The 13504-nt window shown below is 41.4% G+C and overlaps 1 protein-coding gene across 1 annotated transcript in view; it reads left to right on the top strand.

Moving 5' to 3' along the window:
• Positions 1-3018, top strand: part of FAM193B (family with sequence similarity 193 member B) — a 128861-nt gene extending 125843 nt beyond the window's left edge. The window contains 2 exon segments of the mRNA XM_073620498.1: positions 113-188; positions 1160-3018. Coding sequence (XP_073476599.1) covers positions 113-188; positions 1160-1256 — 173 coding nt within the window. The 3' untranslated portion in view covers positions 1257-3018.
• Positions 3019-13504: the final 10486 nt, after the last annotated feature.

A 13504-nucleotide genomic window follows, 5' to 3' on the forward strand; every position in this document is an offset into this window, starting at 1 on the left:
TCTACAGGTTTCAGCTACAAGGCTAAATGAGTCAATAACCTGAATCAATCCAATTTTACATTTTTCCTAATCCTATTCTGTTTTTTATAATGAAAACCTCTCTGCTTTATAGATGATGTGTTCCTTCCTAAGGATGTAGACACCATGGAAATGGATGAGACCGATCGAGAAGTAGAATATTTCAAGAGGTGAGATGTGAAAACTGTTTTTAGACTGTTTTTGCATTGTGTTTGTATCGAGGTCTGGCTGCATTTACTGTACAACTTAGTATGTTTGCACTGAGTCAGTTTAGGGTTGCTTAATCTATATTGTGAACATTTGTATTATGTTTAACTTGTGCTCCATGGAAGCATCCGGGAAGGAATATGAGAGCTGCTTTCTTTTACATTTTTTTGTGTCCTTTTTTTTTTTTTTCACTTACTTGAAAAGATGAAATGAAGAGGCGGCAACTCGTTCTTCCAAATAAATAACTTCATTATAGCAGGCAAAGTGTACAAATTACAGCAGCTTGTGCGTTTCGGCATAAGCCTTAGTCCTAACTGGTTCTATGGCTATGACTAAGGCTTATTGCTGAAATTTGCAAGCTGCTGTAATTTGTACACTCTGCCCACTATAATAAAGTTATTCATTCAAAAAAAGTTGCCGGATTTCCATTTCATCTCCAAGTTATGCCTCAGTGTTAGGAAGACACCATGAACCAGAGCACCGCTTTCTCTACCTCTTTGAGGAATTCAACTGGGCGTTGCTTTTTCCTTTTTCACTTTTCGTTTACTGTTTGATCATTAGGACTGGAAATGAGGGTAAGTCAGCCAGGTGGCTGTACTCTCCCACTTCACACTCCATTGCTATACCACTTGTTTCCTTTGTGGCAAAGTATTGGTCCTCTTTAAAGCTGAATGACACCCAGCATCATTAAACCCACTCCTGTGATCCAAGGGTGTTATGGACCAGTCAAGTTGCCCTGGTTTCAGAGGAGAAAGTTATCCGAGACCATTTCCCTATCCTTGCATGGTGCCTTTTCCTGCTCCTTTTGGGACCCAATAATTGCTGGAAAAGTAGAGACCCCATGATATCCTGTGATTTAGATCAATGACTTGGTATTATGCTTTGACAAAGATAGTCTCAAACTGCAATCATTTTCTATATCTTTCTTTCCTAGATTCTGTCTGGACTCTGCCAAGCAGACGCGGCAGAAAGTGACTGTTAACTGGACCAACTTTAGCCTGAAGAAAACCACTTCCAATGTGGCACAATGATGCCTGCACTTCCTACATTTCCCCTCTCTTCTAATGTCACCAGTACACTTGTTTTAACAAGTTCTCTGACCTCTGGTTCCCCACTGCTCCATTTTGCACACTTTCACAAGCTGTTTAAGGGTTTTTAATACTGCGTCTCAACTGCCCTTTTTTTAATTTGTATTTTTTTCTATCACGGCCAACAACATTTTATAGCTCTTGTATTCAGGTCCTCATTGTTGGCATCACACATGGCATGAAATCTGTTTTGCATCACCCCTTTGCATTGAAGTGGCATGGACAATATTTGTGTGTTAAGAGAATGAATCCTACATGCCATAATGCCTGGAATCTCTATGTTCACTATTTCTCCATGAATTCTAAACCCCAGCTTCCTAAGATGTCAGTAGCGCATCCAGTACACTAGGATCACACAGGGAACAATTTATGAGGAAAAAAAATTATATATAATTTTTTTCTGCCTGTAAGATTAGGACTAGTTTAATTTTGGAATTTGCGTTATGTAATCTAAACACTACGTTGAAATCACAACAGCTACATTATTTAGGCTGCTAGTGTATTTTATTCTTATTTTTTTTTAAAGCAAAGGAGAAACAGTTTCTGCATCCAGGTCATATAGAGAGGCCATCAGGTAACACTTGCCCCTTTTATTCCCTGCAACAGGGACTTGCAACAAACCTGTGCACAACCCATAACAATAGAAATGCTTTTGGCAGCTTGAAAGTCTTCAGTCAATGGATCTTTTCATAGTGCTTGGTTCTGCAACTGTTTTGAGTGTATTTAATCCTAGAGAGACTTGTAGAGGCTTTTTGTCTTAAAAGAAGCTGTGGACTTTAAAACTAGGGAGGGGCGGCAGATAAAATTGACTGGTAGAAACAATAAATCTAACAAGCCTCATCACCAATATCAATATGTTTATATCATCAGATTTTTTAATTGGTATTTGTTCCCTTTCTTAACCTGAAGCATGCTTTCTACCTGTGTGGGAAGATGGCCCTTTCTCACAAAGAAAATGTAAAAGTGTGGTTACACAAATGTACAGGGAGCTTTAACAATCTGAACTGCTTTCCACTCCCCTTCCTGAATGCAGGGTTCCAAAATATCTGCCAAACTAATTCAAATCTCACGAGCTATTGGATTTTAGATACTACAATATTCCATAAACGGGAACTCATTAGAATATTTCTTTATGAAGTTAGAGATGTCTAAAATCTGGTCAGTCCCCGGTAAGAGGAATGTAGGAGCATAAGCCGTCATTGTTTTAAATCTATTACTGTATCCTTTAATCCTATTATTTTATCAAGCACTTGCATCACTTCTGTTCCTCCACTCTTGTGTGAAGCCTTCAGAAGGGTGCATTGGGGAAGGTACTTTGCCATTTTTACCAGAGCACCTTTTAATAGCCCCTCTTCCTCTGCTATGTGTATTTCCCATGCATTGTCTTTTACCAACCAAAATAGTGTATCTGGCTACAGTAGAGCGAGACAGAAATAATATGTCTTATTTCTTTATTTTTTTCATGTTATTATTTTTACCTGACAGCTGGTGCTATGCTCGAATACACCATGGGATTCTGGACTTTATAAGCAGGATAAGCAGGTCCAGTTCTCTGGATTCGGCATTGGATTTTATTAACGTTCTGTTCGCCAAGTGTATATTGGCTTTGCTGTGTTTTTGTTTTCATTTTTTTATTATTATTTACTTTTTATACTGTGAAAATCTTTCATTCAGAAAGATTAAAATGACATTTGACACAGGTGAATTGGAGTCTAGTCTCTGTCTTTATTGTTATGGTTTAGCTAGTGTATTCAATTTTCTATAAACCTATTTCCTTTTATATCTAAACACAGACACACATCCCTCATATTTGAACACTAGTCGCTCTTTTCGGTAGCCAATGTTAAGCTGGCCATAGGCAGTTTAAATCTTGGTCGGTTCAGCAAAGACTGGCCGAGAGTTGAACCACGTATGGGCAGGCTGATTTTACCAAAGTTGACTGATCCATTAACTTAGGTACAGCCAGCCTGTTGGATTTTTCATGTGATTATTGCTAGGGGCTATAACCTCTAGCAATAATCACTTTCCGTTCTCCTGGCGGGGACAGCTACACCCGCTAGGAGAATACAATAGCTCTGTGGGAGGGATTCCCCTATTAACACAATCAGTATTCAGGAAAGAAAACCGCACCATGGCCAGCTCTAGCACTGCACCCTATGACATCTGCCAGTACAAGAAAAACATTTTAATCTAATAGCATGCATGCAGGGAATTAACCCTCCTGGGTTGATACAGAAATCTTTGTGAATCTCAACTAACTGATAGATTTAACCTAGAAATATTGTAAAACCTTGATTTTGTCTTCTGAAGCTTCGCCTACCTGTTTGATATTTGTCTGGAAAATGTGTATGATGGTGATATCAGTGAAAAACAACTTACATATTTTGAATTTTTCTGGCATCACCCTGTATCGTCTCTGTGGTTGACCTCACACTCTTTGACCTTATATGATAAGATAAAAATACTTTCCTTTACCTTCCTTACAATGACTATATGTTCCCTAGTACTTGGTTCCTCAGCTGGTTTGGAGCATTTGTCATTCTAGCAGAAAGGATGAAGTTCTGTTAGACCAGTAAGGCCTGTGTGTATTTCACTAAGGGAATAGTAGACTATAGATTTTTTTGTGTGCATCCACATATTGCAAGGAACCATGGACCATACACTAATAATGCTGAAAGGGAAGCTGGCCCCCTACAATCAGCACAAATAAAAACTCAAGTGTGTTTCTTTAGTGCTACGTTTGTGCTGTTTTGTGCCGCAAAAATTTACATTTGTGCTGCTTTTATTTTTAAGATATTAGCAATTGTTTTTTCCAGATCATGACATCACCTAGCCCCCCTACAACGTCCAAATGACACAAAACTGGTCTCGTTAGTGCTACGTTTGTGCTGTTTTGTGCTGCTAAAAATTCTGTTCTATCTTTTATCGTTTTCGCGTTATTAATGATTTATTAAAGGTCACCAAAAGTCAGTCAGCCCCCCTACAACACCCAAATGACACGAAACTGGTCTCGTTGGTTAGTGCTACGTTTGTGCTGTTTTGTGCTGCTAAAAATTCCGTTCTATCTATTATCGTTTTTGCGTTATTAATGATTTATTAAAGGTCACCAAAGGTCAGTCAGCCCCCCTATAATGCCCAAATTACAAAAAACTGGTCTCGTTGGTTAGTGTTACGTTTGTGCTGGTTTGTGCTGCTAAAATTTTTATTTGTGTTGTTATAGTTTTTTAGTTATAACAGCTTGTTTTTATTTGTGCTTTTTTGTGTCATAATAATAAAAATTTGTGCTGCTTTTATTTTTAAGATAATAGCAATTTGTTTTTTCCAGATGATGACATCACCCCGCTCTCCTGTCACGTACCTGGTTAGTGAGCTCCTGGTTAGAAAGCAACCATGAGAGCACAGTGAGGTATGAGTGCCTGTGATCAGTCCAGTAGACTGCGTGGTGGCAGCAGTCAGCAGGTGGATGTGGCGGCAGAACCAGCTGGTGGCAGATGAGCTGGCACTGAGCTTGGCTTGTGGCAGACTGTGGGTAAGCGGCTGGAAGCAGGAGACAGATGAGAACTTGCTGAGCTGAAGAGCCTGTTTAAATAGTCTGTCTGGTGCCAGCATTGGTGACAGGCTCACGCTCATCTGCCCAGCCAGTTGCCAGTCTGCGCATGCGCATATGTATGTACAGGGAGACATCATTTGTGCTATGCAAAAGCCTTCCCTGACACCCCCTACAACAGCCAAACAAAATGAAAACGGGCTGGTTGGTTAGTGCCATGTTTGTGTTGGTTTGTGCCTATTTACTTTCCATTCTATCTCCTTTTGTTTTTCAGTTATTGTTTGAACCCCCAAGGTTTTAAGTTATTTAATAAAGGTCACCAAAGGTTACCCAGCCCCCCTACAAGAGACAAAAGGCATGAAACTGGCCTGGTTGGTGCCTCCTTTGTGCTGTTTAAATATCAGTTCTGCCGCTTTTTGTTTTTCAGTTATTTACTATTTATTAAAGGTCACCAAAGGTCACTCAGCCCCCCCTACACATGAAACTGGGTTGGTTGGTTAGAGCTGCGTTTGTGCTGTTAAAATTATTATGTGTGCTGCTTTGATTTCTTAATTGTAAAAGTTTGTTTTTATTTGATCAAACCCCACCCACTTGGCATCCCATGTTATTAGATACTATAAGGCCTCATGCACACGAGACGCTGTTAAACGCGTTAAATAGTAAATAACCAAAAAACAAAAAGTGGTAGAACTGATATTTAAACAGCACAAACCAGCACAAAGGAGGCACCAACCAGCCCAGTGTCATGCCCTTTGTCTCCTGTAGGGGGGCTGGGTAACCTTTGGTGACCTTTATTAAATCAACAATAACTGAAAAACAAAAGGAGATAGAATGGAAAGTAAATAGGCACAAACCAACACAAACGTGGCACTAACCAACCAGCCCGTTTTCATTTTGTTTGGCTGTTGTAGAGGGTATCAGGGAAGGCTTTCACATAGCACAAATGATGTCTCCCTGTACATACATATGCGCATGCGCAGACTGGCAACTGGCTGGGCAGATGAGCGTGAGCCTGTCACCAATGCTGGCACCAGACAGACTATTTAAACAGGCTGCAATTTGGTGTGCTGCTTTCTGTGTGTTCATTCCTGATTCCTGTGTCTGACCTCTGATCCTGACCTCCGTTTGACTGCTACCTGCCCTGACCTTGGCTTGTCTCTGGATTCTGCTTCTGCCTTCTCTTCTTGCCTGATCTACCTCCTGTTGCTGACTTGGTTTGTGACCCGACTATCCTGTTGTGTGCCGTCTATGCCTGATCTGCCTGACCATTATGGACCCGGCTCATCTGACCCTGCATCCTGCTCATCCAGCCTGCTACAGCTCTTCAGCTCAGCAAGTTCTCATCTGTCTCCTGCTTCCAGCCGCTTACCCACAGTCTGCCACAAGCCAAGCTCAGTGCCAGCTCATCTGCCGCCACATCCACCTGCTGACTGCTGCTACCACGCAGTCTACTGGACTGATCACAGGCACTCATACCTCACTGTGCTCCCATGGCTGCTTTCTAACCAGGAGCTTACTAACCAGGTACGTGACAGGAGAGCGGGGTGATGTCATCATCTGGAAAAAACAAATTGCTATTATCTTAAAAATAAAAGCAGCACAAATTTTTATTATTATGACACAAAAAAGCACAAATATAAAAACAAGCTGTTATAACTAAAAAACCATAACAGCACAAATAAAAATTTTAGCAGCACAAACCAGCACAAATGAGGCACTAACCAACGAGACCAGTTTTGTGTCATTTGGGTGTTGTAGGGGGGCTGACTGACTTTTGGTGACCTTTAATAAATCATTAATAACGCGAAAACGATAAAAGGTAGAACGGAAATTTTAGCAGCACAAAACAGCACAAATGTAGCACTAAAGAAACACACACCTGAGTTTTTATTTGTGCTGATTGTAGGGTGGGCAAAGTGAGTGGGGTTTGAAAAAAAAAAAACTGTGTTAACTTAAAAACCATAACAGCACAACTAAAAATTTTAGCAGCACAAACCAGCACAAACGTAGCACTAACCAACGAGACCAGTTTTGTGTCATTTGGGCATTGTAGGGGGGCTGACTGACCTTTGGTGACCTTTAATAAATCATTAATAACGCAAAAACGATAAAAGATACAACGGAAATTTTAGCAGCACAAAACAGCACAAACGTAGCACTAACCAACGAGACCAGTTTCGTGTCATTTGGGTGTTGTAGGGGGGCTGACTGACTTTTGGTGACCTTTAACCACTTGACCACTGGGCACTTAAACCCCCTTAATAACCAGACCAATTTTCAGCTTTTGGTGCTCTCACATTTTGAATGACAATTACTCAGTCATGCAACACTGTATCTATATGAATTTTTTGTCCTTTTTTTCACACAAATAGAGCTTTCTTTTGGTGGTATTTAATCACCGCTGTGTTCTTTATTTTTTGCGCTATAAAAGAAAAAAGACCGAAAAATCTGTAAAAAAAAATTAATTTTTCTTCGTTTCTGTTATAAAATTTTGAAAATTAGTAATTTTTCTTCATATATTTTGGCCAAAATTTATACCGCTACATATCTTTGGTAAAAATAACCCAAATTAGTGTATATTATTTGGTCTTTGTGAAAGTTATAGCGTCCACAAGCTATGGTGCCAATGTCTGAAAATTGATCACACCTGAAGTACTGATGGCCTATCTCATTTCTTGAGACCCTAACATGCCAGAAAAGTACAAATACCCCCAAATGACCCCTTTTTGGAAAGAAGACATTCCAATGTATTTAGAAAGATGCATGGTGAGTTTTTTGAAGTTGTCATTTTTTCCCACAATTCTTTGCAAAATCAAGTTTTTTTTTTTTTTTCACAAAATTGTCATATTAGCAGGTTATTTCTCACACACAGCATATGCATACCACAAATTACACCCCAAAACACATTCTGCTATTACTCCTGAGTATAGCGATACCACATGTGTGAGACTTTTACACAGCGTGGCCACATACAGAGGCCCAACATGCAGGGGAGCACCTTCAGGCATTCTGGAGCACCCATGCCAATTCTAAAATTTCTCTCCTACATGTAAAAATCATCATTTATTTGCTAGAAAATTACATAGAACCCCAAAACATTATATATGTTTTTTTAGCAAAGACCCTAGAGAATACAATAGCGGTCGTTGCAACTTTTTATCTCGCACGATATTTGCGCAGCAATTTTTCGAACGTGTTTTTTTTGGGAAAAAAAATGTTTTTTGCTTTAAAAAAAAACAAAACAGTAAGGTTAGCCCAGTGTTTTTGCATAATATGAAAGATGAAGTTACGCCGAGTAAATAGATACCTAACATGTCACCTTTCAAAATTGCACACGCTTGTGGAATGGCGCCAAACTTCGCCACTTAAAAATCCCCATAGGCGACGCTTTAAAATTTTTTACTGGTTACAAATTTTGAGTTAGAGGAGGTCTAATTATTGCTCTCACTCTACCGATCGCAGCGATACCTCACATGTGTGGTTTGAACACCGTTTTCATATGTGGGCGGGACTTACGTATGCGTTCGCTTCTGCATGCGAGCACACGGACAGGGGCGCTTTAAAAAAAATTTTATTTTTTTTTATTGTTCATTTTACTTTATTTTAGTTTGACACTTTTTTCCAAAAAAAAAATTTTTTGATCACTTTTATTCCTATTACAAGGAATGTAAACATCCCTTGTAATAGGAATATGGCATGACAGGTCCTCTTTACAGTGAGATATGGGGTCGATAAGACCCCAAATCTCACCTCTAGGCTGTGCCTGAAATTAAAAAAAAAAAAAAAAAAAGATCCTGGCTTCGATCGTAGCGGTGAGTCGGTAGAAGCACCGGAGGGCGGCGGGAGGGGGGGACGTCCCCTCTCGCCTCCCGTAAGAACGATCAAGCAGTGTAACAGCCGCTATGATCATTCTTATGGTGTAGGGAATCGCCGGCTGAAAAAGATGATATCTGAATGATGCCTGTAGCTGCACCCATCATTCAGATATCCCCGCACAAAGTCAAGGACGTCGTATGACGGAAGGCCGGAAGTGGTTAAAACGCTTTTTTTTTTTTTTAACACAAAGTTGTCCATTTATACAATATTTCTAACACATAGCATGTACATATCAAAAATGACACCCCAAAATAGATTCTCCTACTCCTGAGCACGGCGATACCACATGTGTGAGACTTCCACAGCCTGGCCACATACAGAGGCTGGGTATGGCTGGGTATGGCCGGGTATGGCTGAGCATGGCTGGGTATTGCAGAATATCGCCGAGTATGACTGGGTATGGCAGAGTATGACTGGGTATCACTGAGTATTGCAGAGTATGGCTGGGTATTGCGGGGTATTGCAGAGTATTGCGGGTTATGGCAGAGTATTGCAGATTTTTGCAGGGTATTGCAGAGCATGGCTGGGTATGGCAGAGTATGGCTGGGTATCACTGAGTATTGCAGAGTATGGCTGGGTATCACTGAGTATCGCAGAGTATGGCTGGGTATCACTGAGTATCGCAGAGTATGGCTGGGTATCACTGAGTATCGCAGAGTATGGCTGGGTATCACTGAGTATCGCAGAGTATGGCTGGGTATCGCGGGGTATGGCTGGGTATCGCGGGGTATGGCTGGGTATTGCGGGGTATGGCTGGGTATTGCGGGGTATTTCAGGGTATTGCGGGGTATGGCAGAGTATTGCGGGGTATGGCAGAGTATTGCGGGGTATGGCAGAGTATTGCGGGGTATGGCAGAGTATTGCGGGGTATGGCAGAGTATTGCGGGGTATGGCAGAGTATTGCGGGGTATGGCGGGGTATTGCAGGGTATGGCAGAGTATTGCAGGGGTATTGCAGGGTATGGCAGAGTATTGCAGGGGTATTGTGGGGCATACCAGAGTACTGTGGGGCATTGCAGAGGGCATTGCAGAGCATTGCAGGGCATGCAGAGTAGTGGGGATAGCTGAGCATGGATGGATGGATGGCTGGATGTCTCTGTGCAGCGCTGTGGGCACTACACATGCAGCCCACAACGCTGCAGCCATCCATCCCCCTCTCCGCTCACAGTGTACCGATCGGTACACAGAGGGGAGGAGAGGAACCGGCGTCATCAGATGACGCCGGTTTGTTTACATGTGATTGCTCCGTCATTTGACGGAGCGATCACATGGTAAACGGCCGCGATCAGCGGCCATTTACCGGGATCTGTGATGGTCACGGATGCTCTCGATTGCGCGCCCTAGTGGGCGCGCGAGAGCAGAATTCTGGGAGGACGTCCCTGGACGTCCTCCCAGAGTTAAACAACCGCCCTGTAGCCGTCATTTGGCTATGGGCCGGTTGTTAAGTGGTTAATCATTAATAACGCGAAAACGATAAAAGATAGAACAGAATTTTTAGCAGCACAAAACAGCACAAACGTAGCACTAACCAACGAGACCAGTTTTGTGTCATTTGGACGTTGTAGGGGGGCTAGGTGATGTCATGATCTGGAAAAAACAATTGCTAATATCTTAAAAATAAAAGCAGCACAAATGTAAATTTTTACGGCACAAAACAGCACAAACGTAGCACTAAAGAAACACACTTGAGTTTTTATTTGTGCTGATTGTAGGGGGGCCAGCTTCGCTGAGCTTGAAAGGGATGCAAAATATATCTGAAGGTAAATTTAAAAGGAGCTCAGGAAGTGCAGCCAGAGGCATCCCTGAAAAACTCGCAATTCTTCTCGCGTCTTCTTCCATTACTATCTAAAATTTATATATTTGCTTTTCAAAAGGTTTTGAAAAGGAGTTTTTTTACTAAAACTTGAGTGTGGAAAATCTAGTGCAGCTCTGCTTGGAAACCAATCAGCTTCCAGGTCTACTGTCAAAGCTTAAAGTGTAACTCCACTTTTGTTGAGAAAAAGCATTCCCCTCTGAGTGATCTGTGTACATTGCAAGGATTTTAACAAACTTTGTTGCATATTTATACTTTTTGTTATTCTGAAGAAATCCATGTGTGTTTCCCTGTGCCCATGTTGGAAAGTGAGTCTAATGGGAGTGGTTTCATAATCTTTAATTCTATGCAGCACCTGCAGGGCACTAATGAGGAAAGCTGCTGGGCCTGCATCCCTTTAGACGTGTTCCTATTGGGAGTATCTCACCAAAAATGAAATTTTTGTTCCAAGGGATGCCTGAAATCTGACTTGTATCTTAGGCAGACTTCTGGAAAAATTGGTGAGCCACAAGCAGGAAATTATGTTTCTGGGGGGCGTTCTGTACACATTATGTGTACAAAACACCTCCAGGTAGCCATATTGCATTTTACAGAAAATTGCAGCAGCTGCAGATTGAAAAGGAAAGGCAATTTTTTATAACAATCAATTACAATATGACTTGTGTCGCAATTGTATACACTATAATATTATTTTTTATTTGCTTTTTTATTTCCCCCCGAAAGTGGCGTTACCCTTTTAATTTAACAAGCTGAAGTTAGAAGCTAATTGGCTACCATGCACAACTGCACCAGATTCTGAGTGCTCCAGTTTTCTTTTTTTTTTAAAACAGACCTTTTTAAGCCAAACAGAAGGTTTACTTTTTTGCCAGTCTCCTGCCACCCAGCCCTAATGTCTTGAAATTTTTGGCTTTTTAAAGCCATTTGTTTGGGTGGGGTGCAAAAATACAACTTGTATACCCAACACTGATGATGTACGAAAAAGCGTAAGTATAGTTTATTTCCAGTAAGCTCATATATTGTTGTTTTGTTTGATATGACCCATTTTTTATGCTTATCTTTCTGCACTAGCTTTGAGCTGCATGCAGGCAGCCTATATAAATGAATAGAATATGCATTGGCTGTACAAACTCGCCCCCACACAGCCCAGTTTGGCAGATATGCAGGGATGGGTGCACAGTCCCGGATGCACAGGCTTTGGATCTGTTATCCTGTTTGCCCCCTTCCACAAATACATACTTTCCTTCAATTTGATGGTCATGGCTCTGTTGTTTGTTTACATCCTACAAAAGTCTTCACTGTGATGCCCCCACCTGCACATATCAGCTGAAATGCAACTATTCGAGATGTTGGGACAGTTCTTGAACTGATTTCTGAAGGATGAGGATTAAACCACTGTTCTGTAAGATCTGTATCACCTGTTGGAGGTTTTCTCTTAAGGCATGGATTGATCTCTCCTGCGAAAGCAGATTGTCCAAGTATCCTAGGTTATAAATCCCTTTGGACTGCAATAGAGACTTTGGTAAAGATTCTGGAGCTGTGGCTAAGTCTAAGGGGAGAGCGACAAACTGAAAGTGGCAATACACTGCCAAACAAAGGAAACTTTTGTGTGGAGGAAGGATCGGGATGTGTAAGTATGCATTCTTGACATCAATTGATGTCAAGAATTCTCCCCGACAAAGGGCTGCTATGACTGGTCTCAGAGTCCATCCGGAACTTAGTAACTTAAAAAAAGGGTTTAAAGATTTGAGGTTTGATCTCCCTATTCCTGTTCGGAACTAAAAACAGGTCCAAGTAGAAACCCTGTTATTTCTTCCATTGTTTCTGTATAACAACTCAGAGTCTAAAGTTGGGATACAGGTTTTGGTTTGTCTCTTCAGTGCTGAGGAGATTAAGGCACATTTGACAGCCAAAAACAAGGTGGCAGGCTGGTTCTGAGATTCCAGTTTGTAATCTGAGGATGTGACCTCGTGCACCCTGGAGTCCGAGATCTTGTGTTTGCAAAGGCCAGCAGACGTCCCCTCACTGATTGCAGTAGGAGCACCTGGTTTAAAGGGTCTGTAAGATCAAGACTTGAGGCAAAAGGAATTTTCCTGGTCTAACCTTGGATGTAGAAGCCTGCGGAGAAAGGAAAAAAAACAGGCTTTTTGGAGGAGGCCCTCATTTTCTTTTTACTAGGAAAAAGCATACTCTATACACCTCCGAATCTTATTGATGTACACATCCAAAAAGGTGTTCCCTTTCAAATTGCATTCTTTCTAGTCTTTTCATACAGGCTGGTGCAGTAGAACAACACTTTAGCCAGATAATTTTCTGCATCTGTACAGAGAGAAGTACGTTGCCCAATAATTGATGGATGCATCACTCATGCCATTCACACAGTAGTGTAGGGCTGTTGGAAAGGCAAAACCATGCCCAATAGTTCCTAGCTATATGCCTGGACTAAAATATGAGTGTCTAACACATTGCCATGGTAACCACAATTGGTTGTATAGTCAGCCAGCTATTGAAAACAAAGCCTTGAGCAAAATCTCAATGTGCTTACCTAGGGGATCCCTGGAAGTAGGCAAGTCATCAACTGGGACTGTGAGTTTTTTTGAGGCAAGAGATAGCTGGGTCTACCTTGGGCATAACCCATCTTTTTGTAGAATTCCTCGTCCCAGGGATATGTTGCACAAAGTGCTTAGGATGAATATAAACCTTTTCTAGATGCTTAAAATCCTCATACAAAGCATCCCTGACCAAATAACGAACTGGAGTTTTGGTGGTGCCATGGCCGATGGAACTTCTTCCACAGACAAATCATCTTAAGTCAGAGAAGAGAAACTGCCTTGATTACTTCCCCCAGTTCTGACCAGTTGGAAGATTCTGTTTCAGAGGGTTGAGAAGAAACTGAAGGGCTGTGGGCTCTAGCCATTTTAGCTGTTTGTTTTTTTTTTGTTTCTTAAAAATTTCTCTA

Source organism: Aquarana catesbeiana, linkage group LG03 (genome assembly GCF_042186555.1).
Source record: "Aquarana catesbeiana isolate 2022-GZ linkage group LG03, ASM4218655v1, whole genome shotgun sequence".
Taxonomy (NCBI): domain Eukaryota; kingdom Metazoa; phylum Chordata; class Amphibia; order Anura; family Ranidae; genus Aquarana; species Aquarana catesbeiana.